This window comes from Pocillopora verrucosa, chromosome 5, assembly GCF_036669915.1.
Source record: "Pocillopora verrucosa isolate sample1 chromosome 5, ASM3666991v2, whole genome shotgun sequence".
Taxonomy (NCBI): domain Eukaryota; kingdom Metazoa; phylum Cnidaria; class Anthozoa; order Scleractinia; family Pocilloporidae; genus Pocillopora; species Pocillopora verrucosa.
In genome coordinates, this window is record NC_089316.1 from 4,815,944 (window position 1) to 4,842,574 (window position 26,631).

Here is a 26,631-nt window from a genome sequence, read left to right on the forward strand (position 1 = left end):
CCCTTTAGTGACCAATCAAAAACCATTATCTCCTTTACCTTTGTTACTGGGCACTGAAATCTCTTCAACCTCCACCTGCTCCTCAGATTTACCAGCTGTGTGAAATCAGATTTATTATTAAAAGTTACGTTAGTTACATTTAAGTGTTAAGTATTTGACGACAACAAACTTTCCAATAAGGCTTTTTTAAATTCATCTACCCATTAGGTTTAGTAACTGAGAAAGGGTTTTGTACCTTACCGGAAATAGAGACCGACAAGCTGCTCTCGTAAATTTTTTCATGTGACAGACTTAGAATCGTGATTTGATTGGTGATTAAACGTTGACATTATAACCCCAATCTTATTGGTGTGACATACAAAACCATGCAATCAAGTATACCAAGTGCGCCAGCTTGATAGCACCAGCCACCATTCGCTGTTTTTTTTTAGAGTTACGAAATTTCCGAAAAAAACATGAAATGAAAATGGAAAAGGTGTTTACCTTCCACAGTCTTTGTAGTGGGTGGTCTGATGTCAAAATCCTCCTGATAATCTGTTTTAAGGAACAAGTAGAGTAAAATGTTTCATGATACTTATGGTTCATGTTTTATTCTGCAATAAATATCTCTACAAATTTTATTTTAGGTACGTCAGAATTTCAGATGTATTCAATTATTTATTGATTTATGAAATAACACTGAGTTACAAAGCTCACATTTAAATCTGCAAGTTAATTTGGGCGCATGAAAATAGTTGCTGAAATAATACCTCTGCCAAATACAGTTGTTAAGACGCATTACCTTTTTTCATTTTGGCGATTCCTATGACCGTTTGTAAAAAGTAATTTGCAGTTGAAGTCACATTGGGCAACTGTGACTTTTGCAGTACTAGTAATTCTCTTAAACGCCTTCTTTTTATATTTCTTTCATAAATAAATTTTTACCTGAGGAAGATGGATTCGCATCCCCTCCACAGGCTTGTTCAATTGCTGTCAACAGAGCAAAGAATTATCTTTAAGTTATTCTTCATACAATATAACTGAAAACTGGAAACAATGAAAGATCATTTTCAATATATATGTATCATTTATTAACTACAACCGTGTCATATGGGAGACGATGGTATCTTCCGTCCATAATACACTGTACAGGTTACCAATGTAAAGGAATGGGGATCTCTTGAGTGGAGGTCTTAAAAAGTGCATATGGCAATTTATCACCAGAATGTCTGGAGGTAACTTATCAACCAAAAGTAATATAACCTAATTTCGTCCCATTATTGTCACATGGGAAACCATTCCTTAATCTATCCTTTCTCAAAATGCACCTACAGAAATTATCAGATCAGAAAAGGAATGCTATGGTTTCTATAGGTATTTCAATTTGAGAGGACTAATATTTGCTAGGTTAATTGATTAAACTATACATACCTGCCAAGGGAGTTGGATTGCAAAGTCAATTACAGCTTTATGGTTAGCATCAAAACTCTTATATTTATTAACTGACCTGGTTGCGGTGCAGGCAATTCAGGGGCTTCCACTTCTGGGGTTTCGTTGTATTCCAATACCTGCTTTTCAATTTGCTCTCCTACGGGAAAGAAAATGAAAAACAGGAATTAAGTTTAAATTCTTTCTTAAAATGCACCTACAGAAATTATCAGAGCAGAAAAGGAATGCTATGGTTTCTATAGGTATTTCAATTTGAGAGGACTAATATTTGCTAGGTTAATTGATTAAACTATAGATACCTGCCAAGAGTTTTGGATTGCAAAGTCAATTACAGCTTTATCGTTAGCATCAAAACTCTTATATTTCTTAACTGACCTGGTTGCGGTGCAGGCAATTCAGGGGCAGCCACTTCTGGGACTTCGTTGTGTTCCAATACCTGCATATCAATTTGCTCTCCTACGGGAAAGAAAATGAAAAACAGGAATTAAGTATCTATCCTTTCTTAAAATGCACCTACAGAAATTATCAGAGCAGAAAAGGAATGCTATGGTTTCTATAGGTATTTCAATTTGAGATAAACTAATATTTGTTAGGTTAATTGATTAAACTATAGATACCTGCCAAGAGTTTTGGATTGCAAAGTCAATTAGCTTTATCGTTAGCATCAAAACTCTTATATTTCTTAACTGACCTGGTTGCGGTGCAGGTAATTCAGGGGCTTCCACTTCTGGGATTTCGTTGTGTTCCAATACCTGCATTTCAATTTGCTCTCCTACGGGAAAGAAAATGAAAAAAGGAATTAAGTATAGAAAAGAGAAAGGAAAGAAAAGTATCATACAGAGAACCCTACAAAGGCGTGGAGGAGATATTTCGTATGTGACTACACTGAGAAGCACTCTATTTTTACCCTCTTCGACGTTAGCATGTTCATCTCCATTTCCAATCTGTCCCTGCTGATCATTATCTGCTTCTTTCATATGAGAAAATAACACCAATTAAAAACTTAATGGCCATTGTCAGGTTTATATAAAAAAAGCATTCTACAATTCAGAATCTTAACCTTATGATTTAAGACAGAAGTAAAGCAATTCATACTTTGAGAATTGTTTGCAGAATGAGTTTTGACTGGCATGCTATTTTAAAAATCTATCGCAAATGGCATCCATTTGTCTCAATGTTCCCTAATAGTTTAGTTTTAGAGATACTAACCTTCAAAAATCGAACTGAAAGCATGATTTCCACCATTAAAATTGATGATTTAATACATTGATGCCCTCTCTATTTAGGATCACTCTTGCTTTCTCTTTTACGTATGCTACAACTTTACATATTGTAATTTGTACATTTGTGGTTTCAATAATTTGCTCAGTTTCTTTTTCGAAAAAAAAAAATACATGTGTTTTCTACGATTTCATGCCAGTTCTATCCTATTCCCCCTCGAAAGCCTTGGAGTAAAAATCACATAAGTAACCTAAAGAAAACTGGGTTGCTCATACTCAATTTGATAAAAGTTAAAGTTTCTTCATTTCAAGGTTTGAAATATAATTATTGTTATCGTGGTATTTTTCAATGGAACTTAAAACTGTACCTTCTTGATTTTGTCCTCTGCTGAAAATAGATCGAACATTGGACCACAACATCCTCAGTTTTGCTTTCAACACAGGCTGAACCTAGACATTCAAAATATATTGAATAGTTTACGTTAAGACTTTCAAGTAACGTATTTAGAGGTCACGTTGGTTTCTATGGCTAAAGTCAACGGCGGAGAAGCTAAAAAAATCTGTCCGATCATTTACTTTTTCATGCTTGTTTTGTATGTCAATCGTTACAATTACAAAATTGAGTTGCCAGCCTGCTCTGACACGAAACCAAATGTGAACATAACGGTAGGTGCTATTCCAAAGTAACAAAAAAGAGAAACATGTTACCTGTGGAGTAGAAAGCGTATACAGCAATGGGTTGATGGCTGAATTTATCGGCAGAGCGAACACTGCAATCCACACTGCCAGATCACCAGGTGGATCAAATGTTTTCTCGACGTGGGAACGGATGCCGATAGCAATGATTGGCATCCAACACAAGAAATCGGTCAGAATAATGAAGAAGACTCTTTTGGCAAGTGCTCTTTCTCTTTTGGCCTGAGCACTTTGTGCTCTTGCTCGTATTTCACGAACAGTTCCATGTGCACCAAGCTGTCTGCTTGACGACCATGATTTCCACAAGATGGCAATATAAGCAACCATGATGAAGATGAATAGGGAAAAATTCAAAACGATAAAGATGGAAGTGGAGTATTCCCAGCCTTCTTGTAATTCAGGGGAAAGCTGCAGGGGCAGGCACACTACATTATTGCCGTAATACCTCTCACTGAAATAGTGCATTCCGGACAAGGGAAGGAATGCCATAACGCCTCCCACCAGCCAGATAACTACGCACATTATACGGGTCTGCCTTGGGGTAATTTTTGCAAAGGTGTAAGGAAACACGATGTTCTTGAGTCTGTCCAATGCGATCAGAGAAATCATCATCACTGACACTTCACTTGAAAAGACAGACATGGCACCATTGAAATGGCAAAACCACCCGGTGCGCCACTCATAGTCATGCAGATAGTATTCCCCTGACCATTGCAGGTCTTTTATACCTATAATGATAAGGTATATCCCCATGATGCCGTCAGATACACCTAGATTCACCAACATGATAGACTGGACCACATTGTTATCAGGGTAGAAATACTGCCACCCAACTACGAATAAAGACCCTAACAACGAGAGCAGACCGACAATCCAAAGAGTTCTCCTTGGAGCATGGTGGCGGAACATGGAGTGGCAGCTTGCAAAGTTATCATTGAAGACATATTCGCAATCAGCATCCTGCCTAAAAAGATCGAGATGGCAGCACATCAGGTTGGTGTCCAAGGTTCTAAAATTCAAAAAAAGAAGAAGAAGAAAAAGAAGAAATATTATTTCATTATTGCATCTTTGAAAACCATTAATAATCATTAATTGATTAATAACATAGACTATTGTTAAAATGATTGTTTGAAGGGGTGAGTGAAGGTAAGGATCGTTATGGAGTCTTACACTCTGATGATGTGCGTCAAGTGCCTGAAAAAGCCTTTGGGGAGCTCGGCCATCAGGTTGTAATGCATGAACCTGTAATTTCAAATAATCATGATGTGAACATTAAGTTGGTTTATATCATAATTAACCGAACAAAATGATTCACTCCAAAAAATGAATTTTCAAGAATAAGATTCATCAAGCTAATGTAATGTTAAAAAAAACTGTCCAAAAGGACAAAATAAAGAACCCTAACTGAGGATTTTAATTACGGACCCTAGCATGATATTTTCTCAAAGATTTTTCAAATCTGAACATTAAGCCCAAGATAGGTCTCATCATGCTTTCTTGGAAACTTTTGATGGCTACTGATTTTATGAACGTGGCAGCCCATTCGGTTGAGTTCGTTCGCTGTATAAAAGACTCTTTCCGGCCTCATCCAGGGAAATATTGCTCTGGTGTGTCAAAGTTATTTTCAAAAACTACCATTTACGAGTCTTTTCTTTGCTTACAACAAAATCAAAAGAATACTCGCCCACAAGTTATCCGATTTCAATATCTGCAACAAAGTTTAGTTGCCTAGATAAACATCTGTCATTCTCAGTAAACTTACAAAAATCGCAATTCGTGGGCATAGTTGAAAGTCGTGCTGGTAACGTTTTGTATCCTATTGCCGAAGATATTGCTGAAACGAAGTACGTAACCATTTACAATTAGGTCCTAAACGGGGACTTGCAGTAGCCATATTCCTTGTCCTAATAGATTTACATGGACTTTTCGTTAAAACTAAACAGATCTCCAAAAATTTTCTTTTTGTTTCTATGATATCTACCTTTGTTTATATTAAAAGGCACATTTTCAGTGCAACATGAAATTGAAAAACATTGCTTCGTTGAACAAGGTAACTTTCACCATATCTGTCCTACATCATGTTAAATTTTTGGACTAAAATCTCAGATTTTGAACGCTTGTATTATATTCATTCCATCACTTCAAATATTGTAGAATTCTTTTGTGCGTGATTATCTGTACTCACAGAGCTTTGAGGTTTTTGACGCCCTTGAAAATTTTGTCAGGCAGAGCCTCGATTTTGTTCTCTGAGAGATATCTTAAATAGGTGGAATGGATAATGAAATAAATTTTAAAATACATTAACATAACATGATTGGGTAAGGCAACTTTTATTAAAGCTATAATGGAGTTAACATTAAAATAATATTACTGTGTACAGTGTGCGATTCAGATCATCATGAAGAAAGATTTTGAGGTCTAAGTGTACTTACAAATCGAACAGCTCCACCAAGCCCTGGAACTGATCTTCATGAAGTTTCTCAATTTTGTTGTAGTCCATTTTCCTGAAGAGAGCATCATGGGCAGTTTAGACATAAATTAGCTCATGTGGGAGTGATATTTTTAAATCTGCTTTTTAAAGGTAACTTCTGTAGTTAAGGCAGGGAATGGCAACGTTTTCCAGTAAAATAGCTCCCAGTCTTAATATCTTAATCTTCAAAGAACACATTAGACATATCTATAATGATCCCAAGATTAAGCACAAAAACTCTCAAGTTTATTCCCATGGGCCTCGAACGAGGACTGTTGTTTAAAGCTGAAGTTGAAAAAAAATCATTATTGGTTCGCTTCCTGTTACAAATTACAACATTAGTGCCAGGGTAGTTTGATCCTGCAATACAACAAATTCTTAGATATTGTCAACTCGGATAACAAGGAAAACAAAACCTTGGCCTTCCAGAGGTAAATTATAAAGAAAGTTGTCATTAACTAGGAAGCTTTTATAGTCATTAAGTGCTTTTATATTCAAGAAAATCCTATAACAATAATTAATAATTTTTTTAATGCCAATATTTATCTTACTTACAGAAATTCTACCGCTGTAATGTTCCTGAAAATATACGGTGGCAGATTTCCAATTTCATTGTTTGACAAATCCCTGAAAACAATTATTACCACAGCTACAAAGATTTCGCTTATGATGGAACTACCAAACTCTCAGAAAATGTTGTTTACTGGTGCATTTGCTTTCCCTTTTCAGTTTATTTCCCCTAAATCCCTCAGACATATTCCCAGAAGAAAGGTTAATGTTTTAAATTCCAGCTCAAGAAGATCCTAGCAAATTATCCTTGCTAAGAACGCTACGATAAAAAAATGTTTAATTTTTTAAGGGAAAACATTAAATGAAACATGTTTCATTTATACAAAATTGAAAAACGGGTAAATCAAGGAAATGTCATTCCCCGACTTTTTTGGGGGGAAACCTCAATAACACAAAAACCGTAAAACAAACAAGCCAAAAAAAAGGTAAAAAAACAAAACAAACCTGCGGCATAGAGATGAAATCCAAATGCAAAATTACTTTTCCGTTACAACTATTATCATCATCATCATCATCATCATCATCATTATTATTACTATTATTATCATTGCTATTATTATCATCATCAGCCGTTAGTTAATAGCTTATCATATTTTGAAAGAAGGTACTTTATCCTGCCAAAAAACAAATCTGGGAGTTGCTAAGGTTCCTATTTAAACAGAAGCTTTTGAACTTTTACACCTCCTAGTACCTTAACATTACTAATCAAAGCACAACAACCACATAAAATAGCATCCTCTAATTCAACTGACCAGATTAACAAATACAAGCTGGAAAAGTCATGATTTTTTAGCTGTGACGGCTATGCTTTTGTAAACAATATTTTAAAAATGATCACTTGGTTCTTCACAATTATCTCCTTGGTTAAATTGCTATTTCACTCACAGATGTGTCAGCTTGGAAAGGCTGTTAAAAAGTCCGTCTGGTAGACTTTTCAACTTGTTATTTGACAGAAGGCTGGTTGGAATGACGAGACAAAAAAAAAGCATTTTCATTAAGTCTGCGATCTGAAATTTCCAAGTTAAAATACATAAAGATAGCGAAAGATGTTTTTCGTCTTGTCATGAATGTAGGATAAAGAAAAAATTATCTACGGTGACGCTCTCGACATTCCTGGTCCTAGCAGTATGCAGGACGCGTGTCATAGACTTCGTAATAGACCTCGCCCGCCGTAGAGTCTCTGTGGCTCAGTATAGAGCTCTGAAGGTCTGATTTTCAATTCCTCATAGGGACTCAGAAGTTTTTCTTTGTTACACGCTTGCGACAAGACGAAAAACATCCTCCTCTATTTCTTTACTGAGATCAAAACTTACCTTCTCTCTCATTCTATTTATCGTACATAAAGTTGCTAGTCATCAGAACCAACCAAAGAGCAGCATGTAGTCATATATATACATGCAATGTTTGTCTTATAATGCAGAAAATATTCAAGAGTCTCTTCATTCATTTAGTTTGGTCAATATCTATAACAAGAAAAGCAATTATAGGCCGCTAATAACTTGAAATTTGCGTATTCACTGAACTCTTTTCCCCAACATAGACAATGGCTGCCTCTCGTGTATCAATGAAGAGATCATTAAGCTCGTGATCTAAAAAAATATTCCAACATGGTTCAAAACAGAGATAGATGTCCAAAGAAAACAACTCTGATATTCATAACATGCATGAATTTCCTTAATGTATGTATTATCTTTGTACTAAAAATGTCAATTCAGCAACGAAAACACAATATAGGATGATTCAGTTTTAATTTCTGTGCTATCGGTGCAGATGGGAAGATTTTAGATCATTTTCTTGTTACATGCTTTAATCACTGAAAGGAAAGAAAATTATGATACTGGCAGGATCTGTATAAAAATATACAAGCAATCACGAGCTGTAATTTTACAAAAGAGAGGAAAAATTTAATTAATGCTGGAACACTCTCTGCAGTTATTGAGTTTAAACAAGGGGAAAACTTGAGTTAACTTACAGTAGGCTTAGGAGTTTTTGATCTTGGAATAAATCAGGAGGCAATTCAGTGAAGTTGTTGTCTTGCAACCATCTGTGTTGTAATTTGAAAAAAAATATGATCTGTATGCAAAATCTATTTAGTTTTATTGCAACATTTATTTACCGCCTTGTCTTATGATCACTGACGGGAAGGGAAGAAAAGAGAAAAGAAAAAAATGAAATGGAAAAACAAGTATAGACAGGGCAGTAGGAGAGGGGAATGCTGCTGCGTTATGAAAACAGTTTTTCTTTGATAGCTGTATTATTTGATCCACAGCAAAGAAAATAGCCATACATTACCTCTGACTATACAATATAACGCAATGGGATGCAGTGCAATACGAAGAGATACGATTCAGCATATTACCTTATCAATAACACAATAAAAACTTAACCAATCGACTAAGGTTCCCAAACTCGATGCAGTGCTATAAAATCATTATCTGCCTCTGTTTTATTTTCACAACATGATTCAGCAGATCACGATATGTCCTGATCCAGCCAAAGCAGTTAGTAAATTTTATCATCCATAATTTTGTTTTTAGGATAAGGAATTCTTTTCACAACAGTATTGATACATTTACTTACAGTTCCTCTAGCCATGTCAGGTTTTTGAAGACACTTCCATTCAATGCTTTCATGTCGTTGTCATTCAGACGTCTGCGTTATTTACCATATAAAACTGATCAATATTTCTAAGATGCACAAGAAGTTTATCTGTTTACTGAAACCTTTTTTTAACTTGTTCAGGACAGTGCAGGATGTTTTGAAATGTGAGCAAAAGTCGGCATCGCCGTCATCGCGTGAAGGGTTGCTTGTGCTAACTTCACACGTAATACGCGTCTTACAACATAATTCCATTTGACATATATATATATATGGAAATTTGTTAATGATGGAAACTTGAATACTCTTTTTATTTCATGAAGGCACTTCTTGATGCCTTTAATACAGAGGATGGAATCTCATAAACGGTTATTCCTGGACAACGATCCAGAACGCAATAGTCGATATGTGATCTTCATGATGTTTGATATTAATTCTTAATTTGCGAAGCGAAACGAATAATCTGGTAAATTTAATAAAACAACGACAACGACAAATAGCAGTTGGAGGCCTGTAGAACTGTTATGCAGCTGGTCTGCGATTAGAGTCCTTATTCTGCAGGTGCGAAAGTTGACTAGTAGTGTTAATTAAAGGTGAATTCATTTTGTACTTAAATAGCTACATATTATGAATGAAATATTTGCAAATTTCGTCAATCTTATTAACGCTTATATTGCATCACTAAGAATCTAGGAGCGCGGATCAGACAGAAAAAAATGAGGTTACTTACAGAAACCTTAGCTGTGTGTTCTTGTCAAAGATTCCTGGAGGTAGGTGGTGCAATTGCATTTCAGACAAGTACCTATGAATTCGACGAAAATTTAGCACACTAAATAAAGGCCAGAGCTGGGATGCATATAAAGTAATAAACCAGGTGACTAGTGGAATAAACTCAGTTTTGAAATGCAGCTTGAGGATTGTGTAGACAACTCAAAATGATTATTATTGAGATTTTACCTTGAAATCAAAATGGTGCAGCCATGTACATATGTTTTAATATTCTCACTTGTCAAGACGAGCAAGGTTTTGTCTGTCGTGCTTATCCTAACTCAGTTATGTACCCTTTGACGGAGAAACAAGCTACTCATAAGGCCTCGAAAACAATCCTCCAGCTACATCGGTCTTAGGCCACCTTTCGGGCCTTTTCCCATGATAGATGAACTGAAACAGGCTTTCTTTTTTTTTGGCGGTTCATCTTACGATAATTTGCGGTTCCCCGTTTCCTTTCCGAATCTGTTGCTCCGAAAACATATAGAAAGGTTATCTTTCTGATTCTCGAATACACCATCGTATTTTCCTCCTTACATGATTCCGAAAGTTCTTGCGATATCTTGTCTTGTATTTTGATCCTATTTTCTTAAGAAATAAGTTTCATTTTGACCTGCAGATGAAAATCAAATACAAAACTGATCTTCGCAGGCGCGGTTGTGCAATTGCACCTTACCTGCAAGGATTATTGCTTTGCTTGATTTTCATCCGCAAAATTTATTTCATCAAAAAATATGATAATATTCCTCTACGGGATAGAAGAACCCTCCAAAATGTGCCCTAATCTCAACGAGTGGCGTCTTAGCTCAGTTGATTGAGGCACCCCACTAGGTTTGGGGAGGCTAGGGTTTGAATCTTGTTGAAGCCTGAATTTTTGCTCGGGCTTCTCAGTTTTTGCAATTGTATGAAATACAGGTCAACTTCGAGGATCATTGTCCAATTTATTTTATTTTATACTCTTTCCTTAAAGCCTTTCTAATGTCGTCATATGATCTGTTAGTCTCAGCGTATAATCATAATATCAGAGTGAAATTTTTCTTGTTTTTCAAATTAAAAGTGGTACCCAAACATTTATAAACACGTAATAGTGGGTTAATGTGTTTTAAAATACAAAGAAAAATATTGTTTGATGTCCCTTAATAGAGAAAAAATTAACTTACAGCCAAATCAATTTAGTATTTGTAGCGAAAATGTCAGATGGCAAACTCTTCAACGGGTTATCAGACAAGTCTCTGAAAGATAAGAAACAAAAATAATTAGAAATGCAATTTGAAATTGTTAATAGTGGCCTTCTTTAAGCTGTCAGTTTGGCATTGTCAAGTAAAACATCGATATGCATAAGAAATTTGTCATACTGATAAAAAGAATAAAGAAAATAAATGGTTATCCGGTAAAACGCTCTTAACATAAATCGCCTCCTTTTCATGTCAGAATGTGTCACTTAATTTACGTGAAAGACCTTTACGTTTACTCACGGTCAATCCTTGTGGAATTACAAGATTATGATTATAAATATAGACACTGACACGAAGTTTACCAAGTAAAAACGTAGTACTTCTACCTTCTGTACTTCTAAAAGATTAAAATATAGCAAGTCATAATACAGATTTGCATGGATGCCGTGCTACAGATATAATGAAAGGAGAACTGACTAAAAAATTGGGACGGTTTATTAAAGTTTAAATTCTGTCAGCGATGACGCTTGACGCAAGTGGCGACCTAAGCTATTTCACAACACTGCATTGCCGTAACTAGAGCTTCACTTCAAAAATTCTGAGAGGAGAAGTGCAATTGTGATCCCAGTATTTCTCAGGTTATAAGAAGTAAGTCGTTCCTTTCAATGAAAGTGGACTTTAAATATTCTAAAGGCTTGCTTTTTCCTTTTTTCAATTGTTTTTAAGTGGCTTTGTAATATGTCAATTTGCTTTCCATCTCCGCCAGTTTAAGTTCGAGAACCCCTCGATTATGTCCATCTAAATGAATTGGTTGGTTCATGATCAGTTGATTCTCGATGAGATTGATTTCCGACCGGACAAATTTGGACCTCAGAAATAATTCCACTTTTCGACGAAGCTTTCGGTTGCCTGGTGCCACGCACAAATTTCTCGTGGTCCTTGTTCACACTTTTAGATCCCATCTGAGTGTTTTGAACTGTCGTCGTATTTCTTGAAGTCCAGTAGACTTATTGCGTACAGAATCTATGGGCGATTTCTTGAAAATTGTCAGGTGTTACAGAGAGAGACTAGGCCTTACTTGGTATTGCCACATGTGGGTTTGTCTAGCTGTTTAGTCTAACTTTTGCAACAAGGAAGCCTTCCGAGATTGTGTTTTTCAAGCACTGAAGCGCTGAGGGACAAGTCGTCTCTCTCTCTGTCTGGATGTCCTTGAATTAGTTGTCTGGAAGGTAGTGATAGGTATGTGGGCGTTCGACCTCTACTTCTGGGGGGGAACGCTCACAGTCCTTTATGTAACCTCTTGACAAAGTGTTGGCTGTCAGCATACCTTTCCTAGGCTTGTAGCATATCTCGTAGTCATACTGCTGAAGTCGCGACAAAAGCAGTCCGCAGGATGACTTTCTTACCGAACACATATAGGTGGTTACGCTGTACACCAAGGACAGGGGCAAAAAAATTCCTTCTCGATCTTTGAGCACTTCCTCACTGCCAACGGGAGTGCCCCACTTCTAGATGTCACTGGTTGACCATACTCCATCAGTAAAAAGCTAAGCTTATCCTTGGACGCATCTCCTTAGTCCTCTTTTGGGTCACTCTCGCTGAAGTACTTGACTATTGGTGCTTTGAATCTCTTGAGTTCAGATCCACTCGCATTCCTGTGTGTCAGGCGGCGTAATGGTCTCACATTTCTGAAAAGTTTTGAAGGAATTTAGGAAGGTGCCTCACTAGCCCTATAAATCTCTGCACTGCTGATACATGTGCTGTTCGCTCCATCTTGACTGTTGCATCCAATTACCTATGCTCTGCCTTCGAATTCAATCCATTCTTTGTCATCACATGTCCAATGAATGGCACTTTGCTTCATTTGAATTCGAACTTCTCCTTCTCCAGCTTGATGAATTTTGCTCAGCAATGGTCTTACCCTATTATGACTGAAATTTGTTTAGCACTCGTAAATTGTGTTCGTCTTGCCTACGCGGTAATTAGTCCACGACTCTAAGACTTTATCGATCCTACCTTTCTTTTCCTTGGAGGCAAATGGTGAACCAGAGTTAATATTGACGGCTTCCGACCTGATACATTTGATGAAAGACGCTACTCGGTACTGCGAGTGTAAATTCCATGTTTGAAGCCAATTTTTCCAATTCTTTTCCAGATCCACAAAAAGATCTAGCCTCAGAAGAACTGGTAAACAGAAGTGAAGATTTGCTGCGATGTTTGAGGCTTAGAACTAATGCGCCGCAGCTGCTATCTGCTTGGGACGTCATATTTGTCTAGGTTCTGTCACCGTGTCTCGGTTTAAAGTCAGCTTAAATTCGACTAAAACACAAGTTAAAAGTTGATATATGTCTTGCTGAGAATTTGCCACGCCACCATTAGCGTTAGCAACCCGATATATCGGAAAAGACAGGGTAAACAGAACTTTAAAAAAGAGTTGATGGCCTACCATCTCAAAACACATGGTTCTACCAGGTCACGATAGGACTCTTAGAGAGCCTTACTGAGAGACTCGAATAAATGTTATGAGTTTTCTTGTTGTTCTCCAGGCCTTGTACATTCATAGAAAATAGGCACCTTTCATGCGCTTTACTTTTTACGCGAACTAATACAGGTTTAACTGGTAAGTAGTTTTGACCTCTAGAGGCTTCAGTTAAAAACCGGTCACATTGAGAACATTTTTTAGGGAACGAGGAGTAACTCGGATGCTATTATCAAGTAGTAACCTGTGTACTTAAAATGTGACCAGACTTTGCTTTGATTTGTCACATAGCAGCCTTGAGACTTTGTCATGTTACTGCATTGATGTTTTTTTGTTTATCTTCCGGCCTAAGTAACGAACTTTTCCTTATAAGCACATTCAAAATCAAGCTCGATTCAACGAGACAACGAGGCGCCCTTTCCTTAAAATAGCAAAAATTGGCCTCTGGTGGCCATTCACTACCCCCTTTTCCCAACTCGACGGTCTAAAGGGAATCAGGCTAAGAAGAGCTTGAATGAATTACTATGTATTAATAATAATAATTATCAGGGTAAATATTCACCAAGTAATTAAAAAATTAAATTACTCCTTCATATAAGATAGATTCCAAGCTTAGCTTTTTTTTATTCGGAGCTGAAGAGTCATCAAGACTGATGTATCATACATTAATATAAATCTGTGACTTTGGCGACAAATTCTATAAATTTTAATGCCTTAAATGTCACTAACTGTCCCTGAAATTATGTGTTTATGTACTCTGCCTTCCTTTCGACTTATTGATATTTTAGTTTGTTATTTGGGACATATGAAACAGCTATATAACAAGTTAGTAGAAAAATTATACGCGTCCATTTATTGAAGTTAAGCAACACATGTTCAACTTGGAAACTCATCGCGATGGCTTTAACCTGAAAAACTTCGAACTTCGAATTCCTATAGAAACTGCATGCCAAATATAAAGAAATGACTACATGATAATAAACAAATTAGATACATCATAATATTTTAACGCTCCTTCCTGTGCAAGTTAAACACCACAAGTGTCACTAACAAGTACCTATAACTTTCATGCCACAAAGATAAAGAAATAGGTAAATTAAGAAGTACCCCACTGATTATTGACCTTACCCTTTATCAATTTATCGCATGGAGTTTAGAGATCGACGCTGTGTAGTGTTCCTTCATTGTATAGATTTCTTTATCTGATTTTCTGGATTTTCTTGAAATGAGCTATGGCATTCTGTGACTAAGGAAGCTTATCACAGGAAAACTTGTAAAAAGGCGAAACTTAGAAGTATTTGACAAGGCAATTGTGTAAAAACAAAAACAAAAAAAAACTACGGATAGAGAGGAAATTCTCGTTCAAAGCACTAAATTCAGAGCATACTAACTTTGAAATAGACGTCAGAAGTTTTCTTTGATAATTTGTAGAAGGAGAAAAATTTTTAAAGATTTATAAATGGGAATGGCGAGATGTGCTCAGCAAAAGTGAGGAAGGGATGTAGCACAAGGGTAGGAGGGAAGTGTCTATGGGTGTATTTGACTCACACCCCTACCCCATTTTACTTGCCGAGGAAATAAATTCCATGTTCATGAAAATAGAAAATTCATACTTCGTAGCAGATTTCATTTGGAGCCAAGAGAACGCTGCTCGTATCTACTGTTATTTTTTACCAATGCGCGATGGATTTGAGGCGTTCCTTACACACAAATGAAACAGAATCCAAACTTACATCCATTCAAGCTGGGTGTTGCTACTGAAAATGCTTGATGGTAATTTCTTCAACTGGTTGCTGTCCATTAACCTAACAAAAGTAACAGAAAGGGGCTGGTGGGTGTTGAAAATGTCGTATTTTTCTTAATTTCCTGATCTTCTAACAAACTCACATGTCCAAGAACCGATATCTTTTTTTCAGTTATAGATAAAGAAACCTAAGGTAGCATTACGAATCATAATCTAGCTCAAAACTACTTGACTTGGTTTCTTTTTGTTAAGCACTGAAACAACTGAATGCCTTACATATGCCTTTTCTCCCTTCTTTCATTACCCAGAGATGTAATACACAAGGCTTGTCATTCAGAATAGTCTTCATCATGAGCCAGGCGACATCGATTGCAGGGAGGGGAGGGTAATATATATATATATAAATAAATATATATTCGTATACCGCGAAACAAATTATCTGGATAGTTTTGTTTTAGTTTACATACACAGTGTCTTCAGCACAACAAGACTCTTACTGAGACTCTTAAAAACTTTTCTTATATGGTTATAGTTTACAATCTTTATCCACGTGATGCCACGTGTGGAAAGCCCGTGAAGAGAGTGGTGTTCAAGGTTAGAAACCATCATTTTAAGCATATTAATGGAAAGCGGAAAAATTATGCCTAGGAGAAAGTTTGAATAATGTATGTTACGAGTGACAAAGGACTGTTGTCGGTCGCGGCGGACTGTTGTAGAAAAGAGAGATGGAGAAATCTTTGTCAGTCACCTAAAGCCAAATGTTTGTCATCTCACCTATTAATCGACCGAACGCCGACAGATCGCAGCACGGTTATTTGTATCGAAATATCTGTTTCAATAAAAATTGTTTTGTTTTAGGTGATGATAAAACTTTCTTAAGTACTGTCTGGTCATATCTGTTTTGATATAATCCTACGTGTCGCAAAAACATTTGAACAGCATCGCATAAGAGGCTTCATGAGGTTTGAAGATACGCTCGTTTTGTACCCCAAATTAAGTCATTTCAGCATATTAGGGCACTGGGAAGCAAAAGTGTGAATAAGCACTAGAAATATTGCATTCTCCAGTGGCTCTAATAGATCCTGGATGTCGGGCAGTGTTCTTAGAAAGTAAGTCCAGCGATGTTTCAAGCCGAAGGTGAAAGGCGTGGCATGCCTTTCGTTATATCTGAGGAAACTCTACGAATTGAACTATTTCACTGACCAAATCAGACACCTTCTCATTGACGAATTCGTCTCGTGAGCCGATCGCTGGTCTTTAATGGTTCTTCCCTTCCATTGTCATATTAATGTCTGTGTCCTTAGATATTTCTTTCACACTTTCTTTCTTGTCCCGCTTTGCTATAATCCAGCACTTCTTGGCGTTTAAGAAGTAGCCAAAATCTGGACCCAGGGTACTCAACATGTCCCACCATCTCTTGATTTCTGTAGTGGAGCCTGCCCCACCCGCATCATTGGCGAACCAGCACTGCTTTGCTGTGGACCTCACCTGTAGACTCGTGGATAGAGGCTGGATGCTAAGAGCACAAAGGGCCGTAGCGATCGGATCTCCCTTTGTTTTCCCTTCTTCTCAGTGGCGGGATCTCTTAACCGCCAGCAATAAGTTAGTAATTGTCACTACGTATTAGTCTCGAACGTGCTTATAATGTTTACTTATGTTTTTATTGATTTTGTAATGGGTCCTTTGAGCATCACCATGCGTATATAAAAGCTGAGTTAGCATCCTTTTAGAGAAGTTTCCTTTTTGATTTCGAGTGGCCTTTTTTGAGTGACGTTTTTTGACTCTTAACCCTTGGCCCACCTTCGTTATTTTGTTGAGGTAACGTTTGATAGTTATGGGCAAAAAATACAAGAGAACATATATTTTTTCATGTTCTACCTGAGGTCCTGGAACATACCCGCTAACAAACTTTTTGTGCTAACGTTACTTTTTAAAGAGTGGGACAATTTAAAATAATAACACAAAATGTCTCAACAGTTTTATTTGAAATAATGCCCGTAAGACACAGCGACAAAATGACTGCGCATGCTTCATTACTTGTGCCTTTTAAGCGTTTAGGGCTACCATTCTTATTCCTTTGCAAACAAAGCTGACGCTGGTTTTCCACCAAAAAAACAAACTTTTTCGCCAGGGATTTGGTCACCGAGGAGGCGATGACGTAAAGAAGCGCTAAAGCCGGTGACACACCTGGCGATTTTATGCGCCGATCACGGTGATCGGCGAAAATTGCCAATTGTGCTCGGTGCGGCGATCGCGATATTCGCCAATCCCCGCGATCGGGGTATAAAATCGCCGATATCTGGCATGTCAGATATCGGCGATTTAATTCGCCGGCATTCGCTAAGTCTGCCCGTTCCCGCGATTTTCTCACCTTTTTACTCTGGCAGTCGGCAGTAAAATTAACCAATCAAGTTGGGCGATATTATCACATGATTTTTCAAAATGGCGGAAGGCATCGAAAATTGTTTCTGAACCGAAGAAAAAGAGGTAAATTTGACCACACTGTGGTCAGAAAAGCCATGCTTATTTGGTGTAACGTCGAGCGACTACGGTAATCGTCTCAAGAAAGAATCTGCGTTTCAATAAATCCATGTCTTTGACCACACTTTTCCATTGTCCCACTTTTAAGAACGCTTCCTGGAGCGCTTTGGGTGCAAAATTATGGCAGCAGCCAACAATTTTTTTGCTTCGCTGTCGCCATTCTGTTTGTTTATATTGGTTCGCGCAATTTTTAAACATCAGCCTATGGAACCTGGGATGAAGTGCCACGCTGTCGCGATCGGCAAAAAAAATCGCCAAGTGTGTCCGCAGCTATCTGTGGCGATCAAATTGGCTGCAATTGGCGCATAAAATCCCAAGGTGTGTCGCCGGCTTAAGGCAAAAGGTGCTACGAACTTTGTAGCCATATTAAGGATGCTCTACTTCGGTTGATGAATCCACACCTGCTTCTGCAACATATTTTTATTTTGTGACGTAGAAGGTTTTAAGGTTTTAGAAGGTTTTACTGACGTAGACGGAAACTTTCCTGAAAACGGTAGTCTTATCTCTTGGTTTGGGTTTATCCTCGTGAAATGAAAACAGACAATGGGAATTTAAAAAATGCCGCCATTTTGCCTCGATAGTTATACTATGTAATATTGTCGTTCCTATTTCTTTACGTGCGTAAAATTTCTCGTGTGTTACAAGCATGTACACTCATATATCCGCTTTGTCTACACCGTGTGTTCATTTGAGCATGCGCAAAAGGAAAACGCTATGCTTTGGTTTAACAGGTAATTTGGTGTTATCAACTGACTTCAAAACATAAGCCGGCCCCCGTAGAGGGTAAAGCATTTACACTCTTTACGGTGGCCAATTTACGTGTTCAACTCAGTTGTTAACACTAAATTTCCCTGTTATTCGTGTTTAGGTTTATATTGCCAGCTATTGTCATGATAATTATAAAATATGTATCCTGTTAAAAAAAATTTGTCTGAGACTTTAAAAGAGGTGATTAAAAGGGAACCGGCATGTTATTCTTCCTTTCAGGCTTTATGAAGCATAATTTGCATGCTTTATAGTCAGTGATATATACTCTATGGTTTTGAACTCTCGAGTGATGGATAGGTGAGGACTAGGCACATTATTTCCTCTTGGTGACGAATAACGTCAAATATAGTGGTCCACAGTGAAGAAACCATGTTGAATATAGCTGGTTCTATATTATTTTTCAAAATATTTGAAATGAAAATACCCGAGGTTATTTAACCACAAAATATCCATAAAAAGTTCTCTCGGTATCAATTTTTTTACACCTTTCTAATCCTGTTAATAGCCAAGAAGCCCTCACATATTAAAGAAACTTCTCGGAAAAAAAAGCTCAGTAGAAGGACGTATGGCATCTTATTTTTCTTTAAGTGTGGTCGCTTCGTAGGTTTAAAGCTGCCCGTATCCCAAAGTTTACTTGATCAGAAATACAATTGGTAGTGGGCCTGAACCTTCAAAGGAAACAGGACTTCACGTGCAAACACTGTCGTGATGAGTGTATATAGGCATTATTACTACTAAGCCCTAAGCCCTCGGAAAAGAAGACGCCTTAACCCTTTAACTCCCATGAATGACCAAGACAGAATTTCTCTTCAAAATATCCTTACAATATCAAGTGCACATGCGATGAGAATAGAGAAAAAGATGATTTAGTAGATTATTAGTCGATCCAATGTCAAATTCTCCGCACTAACATCTTAAGGATTTATGGCAGACAGTAGAGAGAGTTAATGATGAGATCTTGCGAGCGAAAGGGATAAAAACACTTGAAAGCTAGGGATTGTTGATAAGATCTTTCTTACTTCATAATTATGATTGATTGATTATGAGCCGCTTACATAATCTATCATTGATTCTATCATTTAGATTTTGGATGGTCTGCAGTCAGCCATTCGAATATACTTATACATAGTCCTGCAAGTAACTTGATGGCTTTTACAACCGTCGAGATCTAGTGTCTCCGCCTTCCACAACTTGGGGCTTGCCAGGTGTTGCAGCTTAGGAAAAGCCTAATTTCCCACGGTCACAGCAGAATAAAAGAGCCGCAAGTAATGTGTCATTTTATTATATTGGAACCGCAATGAATATCATTGTATCACTAATACCGATGAAGAACAACTGTGGCTGCAGTTTAAGCTGTCTGCAGCATAAGTACCGTTATCACAAACACACAACTTTAGCTTACAGAGGATCTTACTTGAAGGGTTAATAATCTTTTGGGACATATAAAACAGCTCTATAAAAATATAAATAACATTCTTTGCAGTGGCCCTCTCATTTCTAAAAAGTGTTAAAGAAATATAGAAAGATACCTCTTAGCCCTATAAATCTTTGCGCTGCTGATGCATCTGCTGGTCGCTCCATTTTGACTGTTGCCTCCGATCCATTGTTCTTCATCACATGTCCAATGAATGGCACTTCGTTTCATTGGAATTCGAACCTCTCCTTTTTCAGCTAGATGAATTTTGCTCCACAATACTCCTGTTCTATTATGACTGAAATTTGTGTAGCGCTAGAAAATTGTGTTCTTCTTGCCTACGCAGTAATTATTCTACATCCCTACGACTTTCCATGGCGGAAAAGGGTAAACCAGAGTGGATGTCGATGGCTTCTGTCCCGATACATGTGATCTCCTGAAAGACCTGGCCTTGAAATGGAACAGTAGAAGTGAAGATTCGCCGCGGTGCTTAGAACTGATGCGCTACTGCTGCTATCTGGTTGGAACGTCATATTTTTCACTGTCATATTTGTCACCATTTCTCTGTCCAAAGTCAGCTTAAATTCGGCTCAAACACAGTTTAAAAGGTGCTTTATGTCTTGCTGAGAACTTCCCATGCCCTCAAATGATGTCACGCCTAACTTTTCTTGTTTTCCCCCCAGGTCTCATGCATCCATCGGAGATAGGCACCTTTCACGGGCTTCCCATACGTAGGTCTCACCGGTTAGCACTATTGACCTTTGCGTCCTTAAAAACCGGTCACATCGAGCTAAGTACTTAAAATTTGACCCGAAGTTGCTTTGATTTGTCACATAGTGGCTTGAGACTTTGTAATCTCGCTGCATTGATGGTCTTTTGTTTATCGTCCGGCGTAACTAACGAACTCATCCTTGTCAGAGTATGTAAAATCGAGCACGAATGAACGAGACAACGATACGCCCTTTCCTTTGGAAAGCAAAAATAGGCCTGTGGTGGCCCATCCATGCTTCAAGGCCGAGAAGTGCTCAATGGATTACTATAAATTAATCATTAATGATTGATCAGATTTCATTTGGGTAAATAATCACCAAGTAATCAAAACTACAAACTTCCTGGATATAAGATAAGTTCCAAGCTTACCTTTTATATTAAGGGCTGGCGGGTGTATTAAGACTGATGTATCAAACAATGATACAAATCTGTGACTTTGGTGGCAAAGCCTTATTATTCTGATGTCATAAATGTCGCTATCTGTCCCTAAAATTATCTGATTATGTCCTCTTGTCTTGCTTTTTAAAAGTCAGTAGGATGAAAACTACAAAGAGGAGTCTCTACTCTTTGACTTACAGATATTTTAGTTAGTTATTTAGTACGTATGAAACAGCTCTATGACAAATTATTAGACAAACTATGCGCTTCCACCTATGGAAGTTAAACAACACATGATCAACTTGGAAACTCGTCGCCATGGCTTAAACCTTCGGACTCCGAATTCCTATAATAAATACATGTCGAATATGAACGAATGTCTAAATTGTAATAAACAAACTAACTACTTGATAACATTTGGACACCCCTCCCTGTGCAAATGAAACACTATAAATGTCACTATAATAAATACATGTCGAATATGAACGAATGTCTAAATTGTAATAAACAAACTAACTACTTGATAACATTTGGACACCCCTCCCTGTGCAAATGAAACACTATAAATGTCACTACCGGTATTTTTGACTTTCATATCGCAAAGATAAAAAAATAGGTAAATTAAGGAGTGTCCTAGTGATTATTGACCTGATTCTGTTTCGATTTGTTGCTTCGAGATCGACACTGTATGATGTTCCTTCACTGTATAGATTTCTTTCTCTGGTTTACTAGATTTTCTTTTCGACGAGCTATGCCACTGTTTGACCGAAGAAGCTTATCATGGGAAAACTTTTAAAAGGCGAAACTATGGAGTGTAGTCTTTGACCAAGAGATTATACAATATAATAAACTACGATTAGAAGGGAAATTATTTTTTAAAACACTAACTTCAGAATACACTAACTTCGGAATACACTTCACAAGTTTTCTTCGATAATTTATAGAGTGAGCAAAATATGAAGATGTATAAATGGGAATGGTATGTAGAGTTTAGCAGAAGTGAGGAGAGGGATGTAGCACAGGGCAGGAGGGTTAAGTCAATGGGTGCATTTGACCTACACCCCTACTCCATTGTACGTGCAGGATAAAAAAAATTCCATGTTTACAAAAATAAAACATTCCTGCTGCGTAGCTGATTTCATTTGGAGCTAAGACAACGCTGCTCGTATCTGTTGTTATTTTTATCAATGCGCGATGGATTTAACGCGTTCCTTACATAAATAAGACAGACTCCAAACTTACAGCGTTCTCAGCTTGGTGTTGTTACTGAAAATACCTGATGGTAATTTCTTCAACTGGTTGTTGTTCAAGAACCTACCAAAAGTAATATAAAGGGGTTTTAATAACGTGCTTATCAACATGGTGCGGGCACTGTGTATGCTCGAAACTGACGTATAATTTAGAGTTATAATCTGCTAACAAAGTCATATTGTCTGATGACCGATGTTTTCTGTCCGGTTTTATACAGAGAGACCTAACATTGCACACTGTCATTTAAAGCAGTCCTCATTATAATCCAGGCGACATTGATTGCAGGGAGGGGGAGTTTAAGAAATACCAAGACACAAATTGTCTGAATAGCTTTTTTTCAACTTTACATACACATTGTATTCACTTGTACCAGCAGAAATGATAATGCCATGTTTAAACTTATTTCGCTAATCAAACTCTAGATTGAAGCGGTTTGATGTTCCTTCATTGTATAGGGCAGTGTTGCCAGAAAGTGCGTCCACCGATGTTTTAAGCCCGAGATAGAAACGGCATAACATGCCTGTGGCTGTGTCTGAGCGAGCCCCGCCAATTACCCTACTTCACTGACCCAGTCAGACACCTCACTGACGAATTCCTCTTGCTACTCTCGTAAGCCTATGGCCGCGCCTCGTTGTACTTTCCATTCTATAATGTTGTTTTGATGTCCTTTTCTTTAAATACTTCCTTCACACTTTCTGTCTTGTTTGGCTTTTCGATAATCCATCACTTCTTTTTGTTTGGGAAGAAGCCAAAATCTGGACCCAGAGTACTTCGCATGCCTTACTATCTCATTTCTGTAGTATAACCTGTCCCACCAGCATCATTGGGGAACTATGTCTGCTTTGCCGCGGACGCCACCTGTAGACACGTGATCATAGGCTGGACGGTAAGAACAAAAAGAGCCACGGCGATCGGATTTCTCTGCCCTATGGTCATTGATCAGATCTAGTGGTCTGAAGTCCACCACTTAGGGTTTGTCTCGTGTTACAGACAGAGACTGGGCCTTGCTGATATTGTCACGATAATTTTGCTTAGTTGTGAAAATAATATATGAGCGTCTGCTAGCAGAAGTACTTGAGGCTTGTCTGGAGCGCCTGGGATGGATTGCCGCAAGGAGATCAAGTTCTGCAGCATAGAAGCCGTCCATATTGGTGGATACGCTTAATGCCAAGGACCGACGCCAAAAATTACTTGTGAATACTTACTATCTGCCACCGAGAGCGCCCCACTTATATATGTCACTGGTTGACAATGCTGCAACAGTAAAAAGCCAAACCCATCCTTGGACGCATCTTCTTGTCTCCCTGTTGGGTCAATCTTACTAAAGTAATTGAGTACTGGTGCTTTAGAAACAGGGTCTTTGAATTCTTTGAAGGCATCTTTCTGCTCATGAGTCTAGATCCACGAAGCATTCTTGCGCAAAAGGCGGCGTAGTGGCTTTTACATTCTTGAAAGGTTTTATATGAATTTGAAAAAGTACCTCACTAGCCCTTATAATCTCTGCACTTTTGATCGTGTTCGTCTTACTTAGCAGTAATTAATCCACATCTCTAAGACTTTATCGAACCTGCCTTTCTCCTCCTTAGGGGTAAAGGGTAAACCAGGGTGGATATGGAGGGCCTCTGACCCGATACATGTGATGAAAGACGTTACTCGATAGCCGTTCAGCTTCAAGTGTAAATGGAGGATAAATTCTGTGTTTCACGTTATTTATTTCAATATTTTTCTAGATCTCCACGAATTTCTAGCCTCGAAAGAACTTGAACATCAGAAGTGAAGATTTGCTCTGATGTTTGTTGCTTGGAACTGATGCATTGCTGCTGCTATCTGCTAGCCACGTCATATTTGTCTAGACTCTGTCGCTGTGTTTAGGTCTAAAGTCAGCTTAAATTCGACTGAAACACAGGTTAAAAGCTGCTTCCATGTACCGTTAGCGGCCCGAATTATTATAAAAAATAAGGTAAACAGGACTTTGAACCGGTTTGATGGCCTACCAGCTCAAAAACAGTTGAGGTCACTAACTCACGATATCTCGCACTACAGTCTTATCATTGTAAGACCCTCTTACAATCTTGGAGGGAAAACGTCATAACATGCATAGTTTTAAGCAATTCGAGGTTCTTACTCTGCATTGGATGTTTTTCCGTGATAATATATCGAAAACCTTTTTCAGATTTTCTTTAATTGAGAAATTGTAACTTTCGACCAATGTCCTCTCCTGATTATAAACAATTATATTGTAAATGAAGAGAATGTGACTAGTGGATATACCACTCGACAGCTTCGCATAGTTATTATTCCAACACAAATAACTCATACCTTGTTTAATATAGATTGTCTCTTTATCGTGCAATTCAACCTGGCAACCCGCATTCAAAAGCGATAACACATCCTCTGGAGTAAGTTAAATGCACAGTCAATAGGACTCTTAGAGAGCCTTATCGAGAGACTTGAATAAATGATATCGTGCCTGAGTTTTCTTGTTGTCTCTCCAGGCTCATTCGTTGTAAACAAGCACATTTCTTGCGCTTTACGTCGTACGCTTAGTACTACAGGTTTCACTGGTAAGTACTTTTGACCAAAATCGGTCTGGAGATAAATTTTTTCACGCAATAAATTGTAACTTGGCCGCTGGGACAAATTAATGGTCTGCGTACGTAGAATGTTGCCATAATTTATAACCTTGGCTACAAGGTTTAATCATTGTTATACCTTAAATGTTTCAACTGTCCCTCAAATTATGTGTTTATGTCCTCTTGTCTTCCTTTTAGAGATTCAGTAGGCCTGGAGTAAAACTATTGAAAATACTCTTTACTTTTTACTTACAGCACCATTAGGTCGATATTGTTACTGAATATGTCTTTTGGCAAGTCCTCCAACTGGTTGTTTTCCAAGTACCTTTCAGCAAAAGACGACAGTTAGTGTTTGTAAGAAGTATTGAGCTGCTTTATCACTCTAAATGCATTATCATTATCATCAATATTTTGACCAGCTAGAGTTGTTTGGGGTTAGCACCGAACAAAACCATTTCTAAATCTTGCTCTTCGTTTGCTGATGCCTATAGCAAAATTCGTCTATGATTTCTTCAATTACATCCTTCCTAGGAGGAACTGTAACTGCAGTTTAAGTTGTCTCCAGCATTAGTACAATTATTGCAAACACAGAACTTTTGCTTACGAAGGATCTTACTTGAAGGGTTAATAATCTTTAGGGACGCATGAAACAGCTCTATAAAAATCTAAAGAACATTTCTGGACTCAAACCGAGTACTTCCACTTGGTTCTAGAGCATTTTCGTATTTTGCCTAATGGTCGTATTGAGACTTGGTTCATAATCCGCCGACAGCTCGTAAGCGCAAAGCGGTAAACTCTTATAGTTGATTATCTGATAGCGGTGCACATAGAATGTTCTTTAACTCTTTTTCTTTTCCTGACGTTGCATTTTATCTGTTCTTGCCTTATGAAATCCGATCAAATCGAATATTGATCGCATTTCAATGTCAGGAGGCTAGTGAATATTCTGAGCGTTAAGGATACCTGGCAAAGGCCCATTTTGACAAAAAAGAAAAACAATTAAAATCAAAGTGTCAAATAAATGATACAACCACAGCTATGACAACAGTGGTAATGAAAACAATGGTATTCATAATATCTGCATACACTCGTGGGTACGTGGAGGGAATATCATCGACTGGCCAGCCACATTGTAGTTTGACAGTATTACAGAACTCCTGTTTAATCAAATTGGACCCCATTTCTCGGAGAGGAAGTACCGTCAGCCACACCGATGACCCTTTTACAGCTGCCAGGTCAAGCACTAGCTTAATCTTTGGTTGTGCCCTTACCCTGGTGTCTTTGAGTTTTCCTGGTCTTCGGGAACTGATTACGTTGTGTGCCGATTTACTAAGAGACTCGTTGGGTAGCTGGTGTGTTAAAGATGTTTGAGATGCTTAATGAGGTGCGTTATCACTTTGACTGATGAAGCGTTCTCCCGCCTTGGATTTGCAAGGCACAGGCGCCTCCCAGGCAAATAGGAGCGCTGGATGTCCGTATCTAGCTGATTACACTTGCGTTTCGTTATCCCAGTAATTAGTCCCAGAGATATTACATTCTCAACTGGCTCTAGAAGTTCCTAGTACTTGAGCAGTGTTGCCAGAAAATAAGTCCATCGATGTTTTAAGCCGAAGGTGGAAACGGCATGGTATTCCTGTGCCTGCGTTCAAGCGAACTTTGCCAATTAATCTATTTCACTGACCCAATCAGGCACCTTCTTACTGACGAATTCCTCTTAATACTCTCGTGACCCTATTGCCGTGCCCCGTTGTGCCTTCCATTCTATACTGTTATTTTAACGTCCTTTT

At 37.9% G+C, this 26,631-nt stretch overlaps 2 protein-coding genes across 2 annotated transcripts in view; both read right to left on the minus strand.

The window, feature by feature from the left end:
- The window catches only part of LOC136281182 (uncharacterized), a 293,318-nt gene that overhangs the window by 106,920 nt on the left and 159,767 nt on the right, over positions 1–26,631 (minus strand). The gene's annotated exons all lie outside the window — the stretch shown is intronic.
- On the minus strand, positions 16–4,567 carry LOC131788948 (G-protein coupled receptor GRL101-like). The gene is made up of 10 exons (XM_066166283.1): positions 4,515–4,567; positions 3,357–4,353; positions 3,017–3,098; positions 2,336–2,398; positions 2,120–2,200; positions 1,804–1,884; positions 1,487–1,567; positions 925–969; positions 484–534; positions 16–95 (listed from the first exon to the last, which is right to left on the minus strand). Exons 1-10 carry the CDS (start codon positions 4,565–4,567, stop codon positions 16–18), a joined length of 1,614 nt encoding a protein of 537 aa, XP_066022380.1.